The following is a 23607-nucleotide window of genomic DNA, read 5'->3' as shown; positions in this document are numbered from 1 at the left end:
AACTAAATTTGTGATCTTAGGTAAATAATTTTACTACTCAGGATCTCTTTCCATGTTTACAAAATAAGGAGTTTAGAAAAGAAGAGCTTTTAATACTCTTCTAGCCTCAGCATTTTCTATTCCTTGGGAGCGATCTATTAGAATTCCTAGAAACTTTTATAAAGAAGTTTAGAGTAAAGAGAGATGACAGAGACAGAGACAGAGATCCCCATTCAACTCAATTCGCCAGTAGGAGTATGGGAAGTCTAGAGATAAAGAAAAACTCTAAGCTGCATGTCCAAGAAGTATAAAATCCTTTGACTATGGGGTCCTTTAATTGGTTTGGATCTATTCTGAGAAATCTACCAGAACTGAACCAGCAAAGTGTTAATGGATAAGGTATAAGTGCAAAATAAATAACTGCTTGAATATATTCATAATGTATCTTTCCAAAAAATGAAGTCTGCATTTGAGTTGGCTGCTGAATGCCTGCAACTGGGTTCTATTTCATAAAAGCAAATTTTGTCAGCTTCACAAGTTGTAAGTTTGTATGTGTGTAATCCTAAAAAATTTTGAAACTAAAGCAGCAGCAGAAAACCAGTTCAAAATGACATAATGTTCAGAGGTTAGTTTCTAATTAGAAGTAGGTTTTAATTACAGAACTTGGAACTCTGTACTCAATCTCATTTAAATGAGACCCAAAAAAAGTTCACATCACTTTATTTTTTTTAAAAGTCTCCTTTACAATCAAGAAAATACCTGGAAAAAAAAATCCAACTTTCCACATGGAGGCAAGTAAAGAGAAAGAGAAAACACAGAAATAACGTGGTTTAAAAAAAAAAAAAAAAAGCTTTTTGTTGACTTAACTTCTAGCATTCAAGTCTGCCAAGTTAGCGTGCAAGGAATTAAGATCATCCAGGAGCAGGTCTGAGCTCGGTCTGACCAATGTGTCAGCCGTCCAGCAACACTGGATTATGTGTTCCAGTCTCTGGCCAGGTAAAGAGTCAGTGAAGACAGAGGATGTGAGCGCTGGCCGGAGGTTATAAGCCACCACAGCATATAGTATGTATTGGTGGTCACCTGAATAAGGCACTTCCCTTGTGACCATTTGCCAGAGCGTGATGGCAAAAGAATAAATATCTGCTTTTTCCGTCACCGTCTCTCCTTTGAGGAGCTCTGGGGCGCGGTGTGTGTATGTACCGCCCAAGTGGCAATGGTGCGAGCTCAGACCCAACAGATCTTCTAGCCTTTGCGAACACCCAAAGTCCCCAATTTTGCAGATCTCTTGTTCCCCGATCAAGATGTTGGCCGGCTTGAGATCCAAGTGGACTATGCCTTGAGAGTGGAGGAAAAGAAGGCCATTGACCACGTCCAGGGAATACCGGAGGCATCTTCCCAAGTCCAAGGGCTCCTCGGCACTGGGCTCGTCGTCGGGCGCGGAGTTGGCCCCGTAGATGACGTCGTAAAGGGTAGTGTGCCCCCAGTACTCCATGATGATGGTCCCTAGGCTGTTGTAACCCGGGGGAGTGCAAGTGCTGGCGGCCAAGACTCGCACCACATTTTTATGGCACAGCCTGGTGACATTGAGCTCGGCCCAGAAGCTCTGCCGGGAAGCTAGCCGGTTCTTGTTGCACTTCTTCACTTGCTTGATCGCGACCGTGAGCCCTCGGTAGGTCCCCTTATAGACCGAGCCAAACCCCCCAGCCCCCAGCTTCCGCAGAAAGTATAACTGCTCCCAGTCAATGGAGCACCAGTCCAGCCTCCGGGGCAGCCGCCGAGCCCGGGGGGAGGGGGTCCCCTCTAAAAAGAGCTTGCCCCGCTTCCCGGGGAGCTCCAGGGGGCTGCTGCAGGGCCGCAAATCCACGGAGGGAGAAAACTCTCTAGGAAAATAACGGATCAGGGGAACGGGCGAAGGCATCGGGCACCTTAAGGTGGGGACCAGCTCCCCTCGGATGAAGAAAAGCGGGGTTTGGGGCGAAGACCAAATAAACTTCAAAGAAGTGGCCACTCACCGGCTCCATCACGGTCTCTTTTAATCTCTTCCCACCCCTCCCCCAAACAAACAAGCTACATCTGTTGCTGTTGTTTTGTTGTTTTGTTTTTTTTTTTTCAGTTGAAAAAGAAAAGTCTCTGAATAAAGGCAAAAACAATCACTTTCAGATTAAAGCATTTATCTGTAACTCAAGTTCGCATATTGACAAAAATTCCGCAGAGTTCACAACATAAACAACAGGCATGTGCCCTACCGCTCACCTTATGGCATGTTTCCTTTTATACTAGGTCTCTAATTAAAAGGAAGTTGTGTTTTTTTCCCCAAGTGTCATCAGCTGCAATCCATTCTTAGACTACATAGACCACAACAATGAAATGAAATTATTTCACACTTTTCAAGCTAGAATGATTGTCAGTGTTTGTCTCCAGCTGCATTAAATAACTTCCAGCAGTTACTGGCAGAAAGAGTTGAAATAAGAACAGCACACATTTGTTTAACTTATTAAGGGAACAATTAGGTGCAACATTCAGCAGTAAAGAATTTCGATGTTAATGTAATTGATACAAACAAAATCAGGGGGACCATAAGTCAAGGCTCTCTCCCCTACATATCAGGAAAAAGTTAAGGTTTGACATTCCATTCAGCATCTAGAGGAAATTAGCAATACTTCTCAGCAACATATAGAATGAATTCCTTACAATCCTTCTAGCCTTCCATAGCAATTCGGCCCACCCAGTGAGTTCACTAGCAAGAGAGATTCTAGACAAATGAGTTACAGAAGTCTTATAGTAAAATTGGCACAAAAGGAGGAAAGAATAAAGAATAAAGTCATAGTCGTGCTCTCAAATAATGGCAAAAATAGAGCAGAAAGTAGAAGAAAAGATTTAAGAAAAAAAACCCCCAAAAGTCTGCATTATCCGTAATACAGTACAGGAAATGAATGCAGGTGTGAAAACTCATCCATTCACACAATTCTCTAAATATACACAACAAATAATTGTTAAATTATTGCTGCCAAATAATTGATAAAATTTTCACAACTGCTTTATGAAGAGAATACCAGCTTCAATATTATTTGTTTTGGACAATGAAACGCATAGAGATGGTCAGAGCCTAGATTTGGAACCCCAAAATCCATTTTCCACTGGGTTTAGGTCATTTAGCTTGCCTGCTTGGATTATTTGGGAGTATTGAAAGGGCACCAGTTTATGGTGAGCATTTATACATCCATGTCTGTGAGGTAGCTGAATTCTTCTTCCATGAAGCCTTCTTTTATCCTCCCAGAAAGGATCCTTCACTTTTCTGACTTCTAGAGCTTTATTCATACCTATCATGAACATATATAATTCTACTTTGGATTGTGTGTGTGTGTAATTTCCTCTACTTTGTGGTAAAGTCCTCAAGGATGGACTCAGTGTGTCTGCCTTGTATTACTGAAAAGCCTAATAGAGTATTAGCACATAGTCAATATATCTGGGATTGGTGATTTCATGGTGTAAAACATGGGAGCCCCTCTTTAAGTGGTTATTGAATTGAATAAGAATAAACAACTTGGCGTCCTCCCAGCTCTAGAACATGATTTCTGTGCTAGGTTATGCTCCTACCTTCTTATGTGAGTTTCCAGAAATCATATTATTTCTGTGAGCCTTAAGCTCGCCACTTATTCAAAACAATAGAGATAGTTCAATCAGTCAAAATCTAATAGATTTGAAATACAATTTAACCCAAACCAACAAGTCAAAACTCTAGTTTATTTTAAAAGAAATGTCGTTGTAATTTCAAGTACCACATATATTATAAACTATAAAATAAATGGATGCCAATAAATAGTATGGGCTCATTTAAAAATCTAGTTTCCCATGTCTACATATAATAGTAACAACAGCTTGTGTTTGTATATCACTTTAAGGTGTGCAAAGTATTTTCATGAGAAGCAGCATGGGTTAGAAAGCTGCCTTCAAGGTTGGCTTTGAGGGCCTAAGCAAATCATTTCATACTTTGGTGCCTCCCGCCAACTTTCTAGGACCTCCAAGTTGCAGAATGGCACTGATCTGCAATTGGTAATGGAGTTTCTCACCAGTACCTCTCTCTGTCTCTGTCTCTGTCTCTGTCTCTGTCTGTCTGTCTGTCTCTCTGATATAATTATAGGTAGAGTTTTTTAAAGTACCACACAAGGCAAATATTATATTACAACATCTTATTACTACCATTTTACATGTAGGAAAAAGGAGACTGAAAAATTAAGAGTATTACTTGTCCAATATACCCCAAGGTAATACATCTAAGGTGAGATGTGAACTCAGATTCCCTCATGTCTAGCAAAGCACCCAAACCATGATAACAGCACTTCTCAGCAGCAGATCTAACTAAGGACACAGTTCAAACTTTTTACTTGATATAAAAGTCTCTGCAGTGGACTTAGAATGGAGATGTTGGGTGTGGTTAGAAGGAGCTTCACTAAAGAATTTAAAATTTGTTACCAAGTTCTGGGGGAGAATTGTAAATGTTAGCAGAGTAATAGATATAAAATACTTTAAAATCCTTGGTGTAATACCTCCTCACCTCCCCGAATCCATCCACTTAGTCTACTTAGTTTAATGGAGTGTCTGGCTGAAGGTCAGGGCTAGCATTGCCACACATTTCATGTAGTTTGTCCATCCCACAAATATTTATTAAGAACCTATCAGAAACAAGGTGTGAGAGGCAGCTAGTGGCTAGAGAACTACCCTTGGAACCATAAAGACCTGTGTTCAAGTTCATCATTTGACTCATATTGCCTCTGTGACACTTGGCAAATCAATTGATTTAGCCTCTCATCATTTCAGAGAAGGTATCAAAACCCATTGCTACAGGGAGTTCTCTTACCTTTAAGTTCCCTCGAATGATGAGATCACAGGCTCATTCCCTATCTTAATATAAGAGATGTCAAAAATATTGTATAGAAAACAAAAAAAGTGTAACATAATTCTTGTCTTCCTGAGCTTACAATTTAGTTGGGGAAATGAAAAGAATATGTGTGTATGTGAATATATGTGTAATTTTTTCCTCTTTTTTCCCCTTTTTGTACATATATGTCACCATATGGAACTATACTACAAAGTAGCATATGATAAATGTTATAAGGTGACTCAGATAGAATCACCACAGCAATTTAGGAAAGGAGAGATCGTGTGGTTTAATGCAGAAGTGTAGAACAGGCAGCCATTCCACATTCCACATTCTTATTATGAGTAGAACCATATTAAAATGTGTGTGTGTGTGTGTGTGTGTGTGTGTGTGTGTGTGTGTGTGTGTGTGTGTGCAGTTAGGTGGCTCAGGAGATAGAGAGCCAGAATTGGAAATGGGAGGTCCTGGGTTCAAATGAGGCCTCAGACACTTCCTACCTGTGTGACCCTGGGTAAGCCACTTAACCCCCATTGCTAATCCTTACCACTCTTCTGCCTTGGAACCATTACAGAGTATTGATTCTAAGATGGAAGGTAAGGGTTAAAAACAATGTAATTCGGAAATATTTAAAAAAATAATTAAAAATACAATAAGGGATAGATAATGTTAACACATGGTTTTCTAAGTGAATATACAACAATCAGGAATCCTTTGTGCCTTTAGTAGCCTCATTTCTATTTGAGTTTTGACAGCACTGGTTTAGGGGATGCATAGGTGGATTTGGGGCTGGCTCTAATACTTTCTTGCAGTGTACTTAAGGCAAATTGGTTAACTTCTCTAAGTCATTTTTTAAAATCTGTAAATGAAAATAATAATATGCGCACTATTTACCTGATAGAGTAGTTTTAAGGAAAGCAACTCATAAAGCAAACAACAACAACAATAACAACAAAAAAAAACCATAGTAGGTAATGGCAGACTTGAATTATTATTATTATTTTAGCTGAAATGGTTAGGGAAGGCTTGTAGAGGATGTAGGATTAAAGTCTTGGGTAGCATATTTTAAAAGGGACACTAATCATCTGGAATGCATCTAAAGGAAAGGAACCAACGAGGTGATGGGCAGATAAATGGCACGTGGCTAGCTAGAGTATCAAGCTGGGAGTCATCTTCCTGAGTTTAAATCTGGCTTCAGACACTTACTCCCTGGGTGATCCTAATTAGGTCAATTAACCTTGTGTGCCTCAGTTTTCTCATCTGTAAAATGAGCTGGAGAAGGAAATGGCAAACCACTCCAGTATCTTTGCCAAGAAAACCTCAAATGGGGTCACAGAGAGCCAGACACAACTGAAAAACAGCTGAAAAAAACCAACAAGATAAGGGACCTAGAAGCAATACCAATCAAGGTTTGGTTGAAAACAACAACAGAGGAAATTTAGCTTAAAGAAGGAAAAACTTAGGGAAGGAACATAATAGCTATCTTCAAATATTTCAAGTCCTGTCAGGTGGAAGAAGAATTCTACTTGAGAGAAGGGACTGTCAGCATTTACCACAGTGCTTTGCACATAGTAAGTACTTAGTAAACCATTCATTCATTCAGTCTGAGCCCAGAAAGCATTTGGTAGAAATTGCACAGAGAAAGAATTTTGTACAATGTAAGAAAAATCTTTCTAATATACGGATTTCTCATTATCTGAATGTTCATTACCCAAGTCCTTGAAGTTAGAAGGTTGCATTTATTTTGGACCTGTAATTTCTTCACAGGTGTCACAAACTTCTTCCAGAGCAGATCAGCAACTGTTTGGCAATTGATGGTCTTAGAGAGTTGCTTGAGGCACTGCTATCTCCCTACCAAGACGTTTCACAGGGCAGGAAAAGTTATCTTTTTATTCTTTTTAAAAATTTTTTTATTTAATTAATTGATTTAGAATTTTTTTCCATGGTTACATGATTCATGTTTTTTCCCTCCCCTCCTCCCACCCCCTTCCCATAGCCAATGAGCAATTCCACTGGGTTTTACATGTGTCATTAATTAAGACCTATTTCCATATTATTGATATTTGCACTAGGGTGATTGTTTAAAGTCTACATCTCCAATCACATCCCCATCGAACCATGAGATCAAGCAGTTGTTTTTCTTCTGCATTTCTATTGGATAGTGTTTGTTCTCATAAGTCCCTCAGAATTGTCCTGGATCATTGCAATGTTGCTAGTACAGACGTCCATTACATTCGATTTTACTACAGTGTATCAATCTCTGTGTATAGTGTTCTCCTGGTTCTGCTCCTTTCACTCTGCATCAATTCCTGGAGGTCATTCCAGTTCACATGGAATTCCTCCAGTTTATTATTTCTTTGAGCACAATAGTATTCCATCACCAGCATATACCACAATTTGTTCAGCCATTCCCCAATCGATGGATACCCCCTCATTTTCCAGTTTTTTGCCACCACAAAGAGAGCAATTATAAATATTTTTGTACAAGTGAAAAGTTGTCTTAATATGAAAATATTCATTGAATTGACCCCTTCCAAATTTAGCCCCCATTCAAATAACTTTCTCAGCCTCACACTAGCATGTACCTCTGTGACTTTATCATCTTTGTTGGCTTCAAAAGAGAATGATTTGAATGCCGAAGGATCAAGAGAGGGATGTTGCATATTTTTACAATAATGGCCCTCTTCAGGATGCCAAAGTGAAATATGGAGTGAAGGCTTTATGATCTTATTTTGTCAGAAAAATATGCCCCCACAAAATCAATAATTGACTCATTCTTTGCTCTAAGGACATGTCCATAGTTGCATTGTTAAATATAAGCTAAAATTGTTACATATAAGATAAAATGTACTTATTTCATTTCTCAAGGTAAAACCCTAACTAATTTTTATTTCACTACTTACTTTGAAATGGTGATCCTCATTTTAATTAGATTCCTTTAAGTGGCATTTTTTTCTTGTATCAATTATCCTTCAATAACAAGGAGCCTCCTGTAATTAGAGTGGTCCACAAGCATTAACTGCCTCATAAGACAGGGAGTGAGTTTTTCATCAACAGGTCATTTACTAGGAATGTTGCAGAGAGGATTCTTTGGAGGTGGGGGAAGGCCTTTGATAACTTCTGAGGTTTCTTGCAACTCAGAGACGTTATAATTCTGATCTAGGTCTTGCAGCACAATGAGGATTTGAGAGATAAAGATGGAAGATGAGAAGGAGAAGGCATTACAGGAAGAGAAAATGGGTTGTCTTTAGGAGACTTCAATCTAGAATTCTCATAAATTGTTATTGATTGAAGCTTTAATGAGTGGAAGAGTTTGTTCAGGGCTGGGGCTACACTGTAAACTTTATGTTCCCATCAGGGTGGGGACACATTTTTAAATGTTACTCAACTGAAATGACAGCAGCATTCCTTTAGGGCATATGACATCTGAAATGTTCCTAGATTTGGTCCCCACCTAGAGGATATGACAGGGTAGTGGCTTCTTTGGAAATGTCATTGACAGATGGAATCTATGTGTTGCCAGTCTCTAATAAGAGGAACCTGGAAACAAATGAAATAATTTGCTAAAGCCTCAACAATTGGAACATGATTCCTTAAGGTAAAGGATCCCAACTCCACGAAGGCATCACTTTACTTAGAAAGGAGTCAAAGAGAGTAGAACCATTATCCTCAGAATAGGGGATGGAGTTCTAACAGAAAACAGTGTGAAGTTTGTGGTGCCAAGAATCCCCATACCCCTTAGGAAATGTGCCGGGAGGAACGATAACAAAGAAAACCAGGGAGAAAGAACTATGAGTTCCTCAATCCAGTCCTGAACTCTACAAGACTTTTAGAAACCAGTAGAGGTCCTTAGCAGAGATGCACCAGAGTAAGAGGGAGGCACAGCATATAAGCAGATTAAACCTAAGCAGGCAGCAGAGCAAGGAAGCCCCCAGCACAGGGTCCAGCAGAAGATAAAGTCCAGTCAGTGCAACCATTTGACAATAAAAGAAAGAACTGAGAGACAAGCAAGACCTTGGCATCGCCCAGCATTCAGGAAGTCAATGTCCTGAGCCACAAGAGGCTCGTTCTGGAGTAGACTGGCACCTAGAAAGCCCATGCCCAATTCAGAACCAAGGCAGCCCAGGATCATCAGGAGACAGGAAGCAGAATAGGGGTATTTGGGAGATGGGATTAGATGGGATTAAATGAATAACTTTGGGCCAGTAACAAGGGTTGTACACTGTGGGTTGAAGGTCAGCAGTTAACTCTGACCAGGACAGAATGTGGTCTAGGGCCCAGCACACAAACTTAGTCACAGATCAGGCAAAAGTTACTGGTAGTTGTAATTTATTCTCAAAGAGAGGTTTGGAGGGGAAAGGGAATTTCTATAACTATTTACTAGCTAAATATCCCAGAAACTAAACCTTCACGAGAAGGGTCTTCAGAGATTTGATGGACGACTCTATTTCCCTCTCCTCTCTACCTAAGACCCCTGAACCCTAAATCTAGCTATCCTACACTAAGCAAACCTCTCTTGATTATTATTAAGGGTATTTGTCTATGGCAGATTAGACAGGGACCCAAGGGAAAGGTCCCAAGTCCAGATGGATTCAGACTTCCTCTTACTATCAGATGCAGATAGTTGGATGTTGGTTCAGGCTAGCTTCAGGTTCAAAGATCTTCTTCCAAGGGAAACATAGGTCTCAGCAGCAAGGACAGGTACGGGAACTCCACCAGGTATTTGGCAGCAATTCCTTCCAGTGCTTGCAGTCAGCAAACCCCAGAGAGAGAGAGCCTAACAGCTCCTGAGTTCCAGCTCAACCCTTCCTTCAACATTCCAGAATCTTTCCCCATGCATCTGTCCTCTGCAGACCATCATCTCTTACTATAACCCTCTCTTCCTTATAACAGAACAGACCTGTGCCTTGGTCTCAATTGGAAAAATGACCTGGGAAGCAAAGCTGAAGTCTTGTTACCAATACAATTGACATCAATTTGGGACCTGTTGGGACTAGTGAGGGAGTCTCAGGGCAAGAAGTGGAGCGAATTCTGGGTTGAAACCTATGTAAGGATATAGAGAAGTGGTCGAGGTCAAAACCCAAGTCAAACCACTAAGAGACTGAGCCCAAACTCAGGAATTCCTACAGAGAACAGAGCCTAGCCTTCACCACTGTATCCAAAATGAAGCAGAGCTTTTAGTCTGCCTATGTGCTGTGCCTCCCTCTTACCCTGATGCATCTCTGTTCAGGACCTATGCAGGTTTCTAGAAGTCTTGCATTGTATAGGACTGAATTGAGGAACTCATTGTTATTGGATCATCCAAGAGTAGGTGATGGAGAAGAGTAAAAGAAATTGAGGCTGGAAGTATGATTAGACAGAAGAAAATGCCAAACACAATGAGGAAATACTATGGATTGAGAAAAGACCAAGAAGTAAATCCAGAAGTGAACAGTGGAATTATTATGGTGTAAGAAATCATGAAAGGGATTGTTTCAAAGAAACCTAGAAAGAATTAAATGAACTGATATATAGTGAAGTGAAGAGATGGAGGAGAACAATTTCCACAATAACAACAAAAAAAGGTAAGGAAAAACAATTTAGAGAAGACTTAAGAACTTCAATCACTAGAATGATCAATTGTGATGATAATTGAATGATAAACATCTTTTAACATAGAACTGTTGGACTCGATGCATAAATTGAGATGCACATTTTCACATTTTTAATGTGGGTGTTAGTTTTGCTTGATTTACAATTTTTTTTTTCTTTCAATGGAGATAAGAAGGAAATTGGAGCTAATTTCATTATTTCCCCCTAACTAATAAAAGAAAGAAAAGAATCATTTAAATAGTTTTAAAAGTATGAAAGAGAAAAGAACAGAAAAAGCACAGATAAGTAGTATAATTTTGAAAACTATATATTGGATTTATTGTCTATTTGAAGGTAAAACCAAGTTGCATGTAGTTGAGTTTCATGGTTTTGCATAAAATCTTCTTTTTCTACTTTTTACATGAAAATATTATTTTTGGTATGATCAGAATTTTAAAAAATATAATTTAATAAAAGAAAAAATTGCAAAGGGTGTGTATCTCTCTAGGGGCATTCTTTGCTTTGAGTGTGACTGTGCCACTCAGAGGTAGCTAAACTGTGAACAAAAAGTACAGTTCTCTGAATTACTCTAATATATTTGATCATATGCTGTACCTGTAGTATTGGGACTGAAACTCTGATCCAGCCTCCAGATTCATCTAGGCTGCAAATTCCAAGTATAGTCTGTGAAAAGTCAGGCTGCTGGAAAGTAACTGAATATTTTTGAACCAGTAGATGGGCATTTGCACTCCCATATAATGAGGGAAATTATTGTGAACTGAGGAACTTTCCGAAGGAAATAAACTAAGCTAAAGAACTCAGGGATGAAACATCTGCAGAAGAGCGGCTTGCTGGAAGATGGTCACGAAACTGGAGAGAAGGAACCCTAATATCAACTGAACCTTTCCCTAGGAATTGTTAGTTGTGGGGGAAATATTATACTTATTATAGGATTTTGGACTAGTAAATAGTTCAAACTTCCAGTATTTTGTAGTTGTTTTGTTTTTAAAGTGTTAATTTCACTTTTTTACTTTCCTGTTTATTCTCATCTGATTAGGTTTTGTTTCTTCAATTTTTGGGGGGGTTATCTTTTTCATTTAAGTAATCTCTTCTGGTTTAGGAACAACTTGTTCCTTTTCATTGAGGCAGCTAGGTGGCGCATTGGGTAGAGCATTTAGCCCGGAGTCAAGGAGTCAAGAAGCCCTAATTTCAAATCCATCCCCAGACACTGACTGGTTGTGACCTTAGGCAAAGTACTTAACCTCTGTTTGCCTTGAAAAATTTTCTTAACTGTAAAATAGGAATGCTAACTCTTGCCTCTCCAGGCTGTTGGGAGGATTAAATGAGATGACATTTGCAAAGTGCTTAGCACAATCTGGCACATAGTAGGCACTTAATAAATGTTTATTTCCATCCTTTTCCCTTCCTTCCTTCCTTCCTTCCTTCCTTCCTTCCTTGCTTCCTTTCCTTCCTTCCTTCCCTCCTTCATTCGTTTGTTCCTTCCTTCCATATCATCTCAATATGGTAAATAAAATTTTGTATCAATTGATTAGGCCATGAACATTACAAGTGTGCCTGTGCATGTTGGGAATTTTAAATTGAATATGTGCATGAGAGAATCTCCATCCAAACCCTTCTTCATTGTTTTCTGCAATTTTAAACATGTATAGAAACAACTCACTACTCTTTGGAGAAAACAGTCCTTTGTCTAATCATTCTGCTATATCACCTCTACCTTTAGATGGACAGAAAGGAGAATGCTTTTTCTTACTTTAAAAGTTTATAAATAGAATTTATTTCCAGGTATTTCAGCCTCTTCCTCACTTCTCCAGACCATAAGAGGCATAATCCAGCAAACATATGTATATATGTCTATATGTCTTTCATATTTCCACTTCTCAGATGGTTTTCTAGAGGTGAACATTCACCAGTTATTCTTCGAATATTAAATCTGTAGTTGTATATAATGTTTCTCTTAGCTCTCCTTGTTTCACTCTTTATTATTTCATAAAGTTCTTTCCAAGTTTTTAAAAAAATTAGCCTGCACATCATTTCTTATGGTACAGTAGTATGCCATCACAATCATACACCACAATTTGTTTAGTTATTCCTCTGTTGATGGACAGCCCCTCAACTTCCAATTCCTTGTTACTACATAGAGAGTCGCTATAAATATTTTGGAACATATAGAGTTTTTTTTCTTTTTCCCTGATTTCCTTGGGAAATAGCCTCAGCAATAATATTGCTGGGTTTAAGGATATACAGTTTTATAGCTTTCTGGGCATAATTCCAAATTGTTCTTCAAAATAGCTGGATCAGTTTACAGTTCTACCAACAGTGCACTAGTATTCCTGCTTTTCCACTTCCCCACCAACATTTGTCATTTTGTTCTTTTATCATTTTAGCCAATTTGAATGGGTGTGAGAGGATGACTCAGAATTGTTTTGGTTTGCATTTCCTAATCAGTAGTGAATTAGAGCATTTTTTCATGTACCTGTATATGGCTTTGGTTTCTTCATCCAAAAACTGTCTGTTCATATCTTTAACCCATTTATCAACCGGGGGATTGCACATTTTTATGTCATTTATACCTGGAGTAGTTTCATAAAAGTAGATTTTTATTGATCTATTTTGTTTTTATGTTAAAAAGCTCAGTTTTCTCTTGTTTATAGGTATTCATGAAGTAGACTCCATTTGAAGATTTGAACTCCTTGACTTTCATGATTTTGAGGAATTTTCTGAATTAAGTGAGATCCACATTTCTAATGATTTCATTTCTAAAAAGTGAAAGGAGTTTCTCTATTGGCTACAGAAAAAAATGTTTTGTTGATGCTTTAAAAAATGTCGATGTCACTTCTTAATTTATCCCAAGAACTTTCTCTTATAACAAAGAAGTCTCTAGTTCAGCAAAACAGGCACAGTGACTATGTCTCACTGGAGTATATCTGCTTATTTAAAAAGCTGCTTGTGACTACATCCTAGTAATCATGCTTTCTAAGCCAGAAGTTCTATCAAACTTTCCACTAGCATGATTATTCCTGGTGATGCCTTTAGCCAAGAGGAGTGTGACATCCCTGAAGATTTTTCATCTCTGACCAAAAACTTATATCTTTATCCCCTATATGGGCTGTCTAGTGAAAATGAAAAAACCCCATTTATTAAATATGAAATTGGCAGGGCAAATGACCAAGAATAAGAGAGAGAACACTGAACCTGTGACTTTATTGGCTATGGGAACTCCTGTTAAAATTCTATCATATATGGCAACTATTTATAGTCTTAGAGTTGATTAAGGAACTGAGTGCCTATAGTCACACAACAAGTATATATTAGTGGTAGAACTCGAACCCAAGTCTTAGGTTGGATTTGGAGGTGGCACTCTGTCCACCAAAACACACTGACTTTAGATTCTTACTTACAAAAAGTGAATCTATTCCAATTCTTGTCTTTAAGTTACTTTTTAGAACTTTCCAGTTATTTCGCATGTGTGGTATATTCTGTCTTACTAATTCTATTTTGAGCTCCTTGACAAATGATGGTGTCATTTTATTAGTCTGTTAACTTCCTCACAGCACTTTCTGTAAGTGTGCTCACTGACCCAAACCACAAACAAAAAGCATTATTTTGAGTATTGAGCAACTCCACTTTGGTCAGTGATACACAGAGAAATTGTCCCCCTTTCCAGTGGAAACATAATCTAAAGAAACAAGGAAGATACTGATTTGATAAATATCCAGTGAGTACTCAAAGGACTGAATAGCAGTGAACTATTTTCTTGGAATGTCCAGTAAAGAAGGGATATTAAACTTAATATAGCACTCTTAAAATACATAGTAAAGGAGGGGATATTAAATTTAGTACTTAATGTATCCCATGGTGTAAGAAATTAAAAATTAGCCTATTTCTAAGTTATCTAAATGAAAAATTATATATTATAAAAATAAAAATAAAATTATCCCCTTGACTGGCCAAAGTTCCTAAATAGAATAATAATAGCTCACATTTACAAAACAATTTTATCACAATTGTGCAAGGAAAGTATTCTAAATAAATAGTGCAATTATTAGTTTCTCCTTTTAACAGATGGTGAAATTGAGGCTCAGAGAAATAGTAGACTTCCTCTTCCTTCTTCCTCTGAAATTAATACTCCTTCCGCTATGCCAGGGACTTGTCAAAATGTCTTTATTTTTAGTACAAAACATACAATATTCCACTCCCAACATTTTAGGTTCCGTGAAATATGAAGTACTGATGAAAATGCTCTTGATATATGATGCTCTTGATATAGCTATACATCTATACATATGTATGTAAATATATACACATACATACATTTTCAGTAGATCCCAAGTTAGATTAGTCAACTCCCAAACTACTTAAAGGATAGGATGTGTTTGTAAATATAATTACATAACAATAATCATATATTCACATATATAATGATATATACCAAGAAGTGTGTGTGTGTGTATACATATATATATATACATGTATATTGTTGTGAGGAAGATTAATTTAGTATTATTGTTGGACCTAGCAGGAAGGGCTGGAGGATTCCAAGATGGAATGAAGGAGCAGGAAGTGGGGCTTGTACTCTGAGAGAGACTCCATAGTGGTTGGACATAACTGTTGCTAACCCTGGGAGACCTCAGAGTTAGGGAAAAACTGCATCCAGATTCCCTGGGATCCTGAGAGGTGGAGGCTTTCAGCAGTGGACATCAGACCTGCAGAGCAGCACCAAGTGGGGAAGTGGTTTGTGATCTGTTGGACAGCATTGCAGACTCACTCTCCCTACCTGGGTACCTTGGATCCTGGTGGAGTTGGCTCCTGGCATCCTGAGACCATCCTTGGATTTACCATGAGACCCCAATTAAAAGCCATCCTCAGGCCTTTTAGCTGAGCTGACCAAACCTGGCTGGAACCAGGTTTGGAGGCTTTTCCCCTGTGACTTCAGTACTGCTTCCTTTGGGCCCTGCCTGGCTTAGGTCAATAGAATAGTGTAGTCAAGTCCTTCCCTGCCCCTGTGGTTTGCCTTTAGGTCATAAGTATAGAATCCCTTATTCCCATCCTTCATTATTATTTCCTTCAATTAAACTTTTATATACTTTTACCTTTTTGCCTGCTGGTTCCATAGGCCCTGGCCTAGGTGGGCTGAGTGACTATTGGACTAACTGCCATTCCTGTGTCAGTTAAAACAGTGAATCCTGGTCTCCCTATCCTTGTTGGTTCTCCTTCAACCCAGTGTGAACCCACAAACCATTTAGGTTACATTTTAATAATAATAATAACATCCCTGGGGCCCCACCATTTATATATATATATATATATTTATTGTGTCCCCTCCCCCATTAGGAATCTGACACAATGCTTTTCCTTACTAGCAAAACTTTATAATAAATGATTAAAGTCTGATTTGGGACCCTAATGTNATATATAATTATTGTGTCCCCTCCCCCATTAGGAATCTGACACAATGCTTTTCCTTACTAGCAAAACTTTATAATAAATGATTAAAGTCTGATTTGGGACCCTAATGTATGGCAGTTTGACTTCAAAAATAGGATGTGTCAGAATATGATGATGGGACCATGGTATAAGCATGCCAAACAAAGACAGATAGGTTGAGATTACTGAGCATTATTTTGAGAGAAATTGTTTTGCCCAATAGTTTCAAATGCAATAGTTGCAGTGCGTTTCGGTCAATAAATCTTGTTTAAAATTTAAATAATTTATATAGATGGATAAGTATGTATACACATACACACACACACATATATATGGAGAGAGGGAGACAGAGCCATGGGGGGGGGGAAGGGAGAGACAGACAGACAGAAAATAGAGAAGTAGACAGGTGTTAGGTAGGTAGGACAAGCATTTATTAGGCACTTACTATATTCCAGGAATGGTTGGGGATACAAATACAATCAAGCAAGATAATCCCTATGTTTAAGCAGTTTACATTCTAATGAAGGTGAATGGGAAAGGGAATGGGAAAGGTTGGGGGGTGGAGTGGGAGAGGGGGAAGGAGCTAATGCTGTCTGCAGAGGAGGAAGAATAATATATTGGAAAGTGAGTCTAGGCATGTGTGACATGAAGTATGGCCATTCTAAAATAGTCATCTGAGAGTCACCAATCAGGAGAGGTGGGTTGAGAGTTCTCAAGTAAAGCAATGAGGCAGTGGAGGAAGAGAAATATTACTATTATTCATTAATTCAATGAATATTTACTGTACAACTGCTCTATAACCAAGGCACTGAAAGGAATTCAGAAAAATACAAGATATAGCCATTATTTTATTTTTTAAAAGTAGAATGTAAACTGCTAAAAGCAGTGTCATGTATATTTAAGTCACAACCAGCTGAAGATTAAAGAGAAAATCTTGCTTGAGATGACAGTTTTTTGGATGTTATCAAGATATCTAGGGATGTAGAATGATGTTAGCTTCTCGTTCCTCTAATTGCCATTTACTTTATGTCTCTGCATTTGGACCATCACAATCTGATAAGGGCTTAAAATGCAACGAAATAAATGTAGAAAGAAAATAAACAATAAATGAATCTATTGCCTGAGGAAACAGTCTTATGGCGAACTAGTAGTATGTTTTTATATTTTCTAGCTGTAATTAGAAGTTATCTATATTAATCTGGCCTCAGATGTTTCCTAGCTGTGTGACCCTGGGCAAATCACTTAATGCTGTTTGCCTCAGTTTCTTCATCTATAAATGATCTGGAGAAGGAAATGGCAAACCATTCCAGTATCTCTGCCTTTCTTGGAGCAGACTGGAGTCACAAAGGGTCAGGCATGACTGAAATGATTGGACAACAAATCTATATTAAGCTTTATACATTTCTGTCCCCTACTCCTCTGAGAATCATAGTCACAATAACCACTACATTTTAGTACTAGTTAATAAAACTGAATAGCTTTCTGATGAAAGTGCTGTGAACCACCAAAGTTGTTCTTTCAGGACTGAGGCTGTGGCTTGATAGCAGGGGAAGAAAATCTGTCCTGCCCTGGACATAGTGCTCAAGTTACTTTCTGAATAAAAAATGCGTTAGCTGACTAAAAATAGCTTGTGAGAGGGACATAGAATATGGAAGTATACTTGCTGATCAGGCAACAAGATGGGGGTGACGGGACTAGAAATCATATAATGTGAACTGAAAGGGACCTTTCAGCTCATCTAGCCTAACCATGCCATTTTTCAAATGAGGAACTAAGGCTGAAAGTGTTGATGTGACTTGCTCAAAATCACATGGATGACAAGTAGCAAAACCAGTATCTGCACACATATGCTTTGATTCCAAATCCAGCACGATTCCCATTGTACCATTACTGCTTATTGAGCTATACAGTGAGTGTGGTGATCAGGTAGCATAACAAAGGTAAAGAAGGTGGCAAAAATCAGTAAGGTAGAGAGTTTCCTTTTGTTGGTTTTTCTCTGAAGTATTGCTCGATAACCACTCCTCATCCACGAGGGGAAAAAATGATGGACACCCCCGAATATGAAGCATACTTGGGATTCCTGTGAAGTTTTGGTTTCACCCTTTTTAAACCAAGTAAACTGCCTTCATTTCTCCATTTAGTTCTTTCAGAATAAATAAATGAATAAATAATAGATGAATAAACAAATAAATCAAGTCTTTATTAATCTTTTTCTATGTGCAAAGCACTGTGCTAAGGGCTAAGAATGTGAATAGAAAATTAAGACAGTCCCTGCTCGCAAAGAGTTTCCATTCCGATGGAGGAGACAAACCATAGAGAAGACTTCTTCAGATACAGCAGGAAAGCAGATATTAATGCCTCTTCTTTAATTTCATTTCCATGAATAAAATCATATTAGTTTCTGATGACTAATCATTTGATATTGAGTCATAAGCATTGCTATTTAAAAGGCTTTTGGATTCAAGGTCCTGGGTTATTTCCATCAAGAGCTAAAGAGAGATGGTGGTCAAGGAGCTAGTGGTTTGATCTGGCTGGTGAATGATGCTTCTTGTCTCTCCCTCAGGGTGCCCTGCTGCCTCAGCTAGGTTGTCTAGCTTGGTTGGCGATCAGCGAGGATGACTGGCTCTCTGCCTATAGCAGGGGTCGGCAATGTATGGCTCTCTAGCCATATCTGGTTCTTTTGAGGGCCAGATATGGCTCATTCTGCAGGAGCCATAAAGTCATTTTTTTTTTCAGGTGCTGTTACAGGAGTGCGCAGTGTGAGCACTGTACAGTTCTCACGAAATTACATTTTAAAAAATGTGGCATTTATGGCTCTCACGGCCAAAAAAGTTGCTGACCCCTGGCCTATAGGAATTGCCTCTCCTGACAATGACTAAGGGTTGGGCTGCAAGATTATGAATTTGTTCACGGTGGTAATGAACATGATGCTGAATCTCCAGTTTCTTAATGAATAACAGTATGTTTCATATGTACTTAAATGTATTTAAGTACATTTCACAAATTTTGGTTTGTTTTTATAGTTACAGCATTGATTTGTCTTTAAGCTAGGTTCATTTATGTCTGCTAAAAAGGTCTTCCAAAAAGGAGTGAAAAAAAACTTCTCAATGAATAATATAAATCAAGCATGGGATAGTTGTTTTATTCTCACACACAAAAGAAATATTAAACAGAAAAGATCACAATATACACTGAAAGAATAAATTCAGTAAGTTAACTTATAACTACTGTTTCAAACTGTTGGGAGGCTGATGAACTTCATTAGAACATAAAGATGTTTGTAGGGCTGATGGTTAGATAGTTTACATGGCAACTCAGCTCTGTGCTACTTCACTCAATATCCATATCTTGACATGCCCAGTCAGGGGTTTGGTCCAAATTTACAAACAGTCGACTTAAAGAAACTCCTCTTGCCATCAGTCACCTTCATTTCCTAGACCCAGGATTTCTGCAGCTCTCAAGTTCAGAAGATCCCTTACAAATCTTGGCACATTGTCCTTGTGGGTAAAGTACATTTCCTACTCAGGAAAACAAAACAAAACATAAAGTAGAGAGGGCAGACAGGGGCCCAGGCAAAACTCACTGGTGGAGCCCTTCTTCTCTAACTGACATGTGTGAACAGTTACCATGATCTTGAGGTAGAAAGGGCCAGCCATGGAGTTATATGATGTCACTTGGAAGGATGAAGGAAGAGAGCCTGCTGGTAGCTATCTCTTTTTAACTGATGGAGCAATCTCCATTGTGAATGGAGAGGATGAAGGGATCACTCAGAGTTTTCTCCATCATACCAAATGGCAAGTCTTTTTAGCACTGAGTCCCTACATGGTCTGAAGCATCCAGCTTTGTAATTCTCAAAGGGCCCAAGTGCTGAGTCACCATGTCCTTGCTGTCTATGGAAATTTCCAGGGAAACATTGGATGCATTCACCCTAGGATGGCCCTTTTAAGCCAGTTCACCCTCCACTACAAATATAATTAGCAGTATTATCTACTTTCTATTGTTAATTTATGAAGTTTAAAAGGAAATGTGATTGCTTAAAGTGGATTTCCCCCACCCCTTCTTTACTAGTTTTAATTTTCTAAGAATAGAAAACACCTGATTGCGAACGAAAGAATAGTTTTCTAATCCCCAAAGAAAGACACTCAGAACAAAGATGAGCAGAAGAAAAATCTGGTCTTATTCTCTTATGACAATAATCTGCAAGCAATTTCTGATCAACATTAGTAAGTCTTATAAAAGCCTTAAGAGGTATGTAAGTAAGCTCCACTTAACTTGTAGGAAAACTGAAGAATGAATGATTCAGTTTATCCAAATTCACACAGGTTGGCAAAGGCAACATCAGAATTCATGATATGAATTGCAGCCCCTCTTTGAGTTATGATGCTTTTTAAAGTATTTATTGCAATCAGTTTTTTCAAACAAGAAATACTAGACTTTTGTGTTTTTCCCAAGGTTCCCAGAGCTTTAAAAAATAAATCTTTTCAACTATTATAATCATTATCATTCCATTTTTTTATTTGAAAAAGAGGAGTTTCAGACAGCTTATGATATGCCCAAAGGCAAAAACTAGTCATTAGTAAAGACCAAAAAGTCCTCTGATGGGGCCAGGGTTTTCTCTTCATCCTTCAACATAGGTTCTTCTGCTTCCCACCAGGCCTTGAATGATTCAGCTTCCTTATCACCTCTGGCCATTTTTTAATATGGCTTCTTGTTCAACTAAAGCCTTAAAAAGGGTCCATTAGATTTGGGACCCTTTAGGCTTGGCAGAGGTCTTAAGACCAAGGGAGTCCCTACAATTACCATGATGATCAGATGCTTTTTCATATGGATGAGTAAGAGGTCTTGTCTACCCAAACCAAGTACGTTAGTGTCTTTGCTGACTATGTTTATCCTTTCAGTTTGATGGCAAAGTAAACTTTTTGTTAAGTGTTGAATGACCCAAAAGTGCCTCATACGGTCCCATCACTGAAAAGGGGTAACAGCCTGAGTAAGACCCATACCTAACAAATCTCTAGTCACCATCATTACATTTTAATATCTAAGATATTATGATTCCACTTTTCCAGAACACGTTTCCTGGTACCACCACATCTCCACCATCATTGCATCAAAGTCTGTAACATACTCTGTCATAAGTGTCACTAGGACCATTACCTCCAAGGTCTGTCATGTATCCAGAAGTGGCAATGCCCAAATGTAGTCTATGTAAACTCTGAGGCAATGCTTGTCCCAAAACCTATTCTCACACATGAATTGGGTCCCTAGACCTTGTCCAGATATATTTCACTATCAGGGTCCTGGGGGATTTCTGAGGAGTCAAGGCTGATTCTTTGGTGTCATCTCCTGACTCTCCTTCAGTATGATTTCCCCCAAGATTATCAGTTGAGAATTCATCAGTCAAGTTTAAGTATCTTTTAGAAAGATGTTTTCCAAATTTGTACAATAAGAATAATTGGTACAACTTACCCCCCTCCAAAAGTCTATAACACATTCTCCCACAAGTACATACAGAATCCAAGAGAAAGTAAGTTCACATTTAGAGAACACATGAGGTAAAGGGGCAACTCCCAGATCTTGTTTCTGGAAGTCATTTCCCCCCCATTTAGGGGAATACTCAAGAAATTTCCTCTAAGCATAATAAATTTGGATGCACCAGTCCTTGGCTTCAGATGCATACACTGCTGTCAATTGATGCTGGAATGCCATTTAGGACAACACTGTGACGTGAGGTCCAACATCCTACAGATTCTTTGAAACTCCTAAGATCTTCAATGAAAAGATTTGCATTCAAAAGGGAATGGGGGAGAAGGAGACTTGACCAAGGCAAAAGTTGAGACCTTTCCCAGTTCTCCCACCCCTTTGTGGTTCCTTTTCAAGGGCTTTAGTAAAAATAACATGACTGTTCCAATAGCTGGAATTCCTCCCATTCCAGCTAACTCAATATGAGACCCAGAGGATGTAACAAAATTCCCCAATTGGGATTGACTTCTTTATTCATTTCATCAAATGGCTTTTCAAAGACTTCACACTCAGTCTAAGATCTTTGGATTGGTTGATTGTGATAATGTTAACACCTAGTTAAGATATCAGAATTAAAACAGGGTGGGGTAGTTTCTACCTTTCCCTTACATGAGGAATGGGGTGGATATTTGTGCTATAAGCACAAGGATTTCTGAAAGTAAAAAAAAAAAAAAAGGGAGAGAGAGGAACATGGCAATAGTTTCAGCAGCTAGTCCCTTTCTCCCTCTGAGTGCCTTGATAGGACTAAGGTTGCCAGGCAGTTTTTTTATCCCATCTCCCCTTTTTCCCCTACCACCACTCCACCCCACTCCCATCATTTTTTGTCCAGGAAGAGGTAGAAGCATAATTAAGGTATGAATCTGAAATACTAATCAAGAAATGGAGACACTGGAACCTAAAAGTGAAATCATACCTAGCATCATGCAACCTTTGCAAGATAATAGAAGAGAGCTCCAAACCCCGGTAACCCATGTATAGAAGTTGATTTAACAGGGTATATTTGATATTTCCAAAAAGCTTCTGGCAAAAAGTGCTCCTAAATAACTGAATACAGAGCTAGCAACTCAGCTTTTTCAGGTCCTCAGAGGTATAGACAATTTTTTAGCCTATTAGTCATGTTGCTCTTTCTGACTCAATCAGAGAGATGTTCATAAAAGGATCACAAAGTGTTGACATTATGTTATTACATCAAAACCTTGTCATCTGTCATTAATATATCAACTGCACTGGGGAAGGGTGAAGATAAAATTCTCCCTCCCCCAAATGCTTCCCCCAGTTAAATATTTGCATTCCCCAGTAAATCAACATATTTGTCAAATTTCATGTTACACAGTTCATAAGAAAGTCTAGAATCTGACATTTTTGGACAGAGGTACTGCCTACCATAGCTGGTGGCTCTAGAGGTTATACTCATTTCCAAAATTATAGTTATACAATTTTAACAAGATGTCACTAAAAAAAAACCATCACGCATTATCATCTGTCTTGATGATAGCAAAATCCTGCCCCAATGAAAAAAATAAAAGGGAAAAAGAAATCAAGCTTTACCCTATACAGAGAAAATCTGGTCCCTTCTAGGGCTTTCAGACATTTGGGACATTCCCCAAAGGTATTATGGACCTGGAATTAACTCTTTTTACCTTCAAATGGGAAACCAAACTGATTAGATTTGGTGTCGGCATACCTGTGGTATGCAGAGGGAGCTGGTGGTTAGATAGTTTCTAGTTTTGTGACCCTGGATAAGTTACCTTTTTTTTGGCCTCAGTTTCTTCAACTATAAAATAATATTGGTACCTTCCTTGAAATATTGTGCATTAAGTGAGATATGTTTTTTATCTGTTTTTTTTCAATTATATGTAGAAACAATCTTTGACAATTCTTTTGTCATTTAGTGATCCAGATTCTCTCCCTCTTCCTGCTTTCCCTCCCACAAGACAGAGAATAGATATAGACATAGAATCTATAGATTATAAAAGAATCTGATATAGTTATACCAGTGCTATCATGTAATAAATATTTCCATATTTCTCATACTGTGAAAGAAGATACATATTGCACAAAAAGAAAAAACTCATGAAGGAAATAAAGTGGAAAATGGTATGCTTTAATCTGCATTCAACTTTGACAGTTCCTTTTTTGGCTACAGATAGCATTTTTCATCATGAGTCCCTTGGAGTTATCTTGGATCGTATTTTTGCTGATAATAGTGTAATACT

The 23607-nt window shown here is 38.4% G+C and overlaps 1 protein-coding gene across 1 annotated transcript; it reads right to left on the bottom strand.

The window, feature by feature from the left end:
* Positions 1-841: 841 nt before the first annotated feature.
* On the bottom strand, positions 842-1897 carry MOS (MOS proto-oncogene, serine/threonine kinase). The gene has a single exon (XM_044658004.1). The coding sequence runs from the start codon at positions 1895-1897 to the stop codon at positions 842-844; it is 1056 nt and encodes a 351-aa protein (XP_044513939.1).
* Between the last annotated feature and the right edge of the window lie 21710 nt (positions 1898-23607).

This window comes from Gracilinanus agilis, chromosome 1, assembly GCF_016433145.1.
Source record: "Gracilinanus agilis isolate LMUSP501 chromosome 1, AgileGrace, whole genome shotgun sequence".
NCBI classification, from domain to species: Eukaryota; Metazoa; Chordata; class Mammalia; order Didelphimorphia; family Didelphidae; genus Gracilinanus; species Gracilinanus agilis.
The sequence above is the reverse complement of the archived record's forward strand: the minus strand, read 5'-3'. Positions and strand labels throughout refer to the sequence as shown.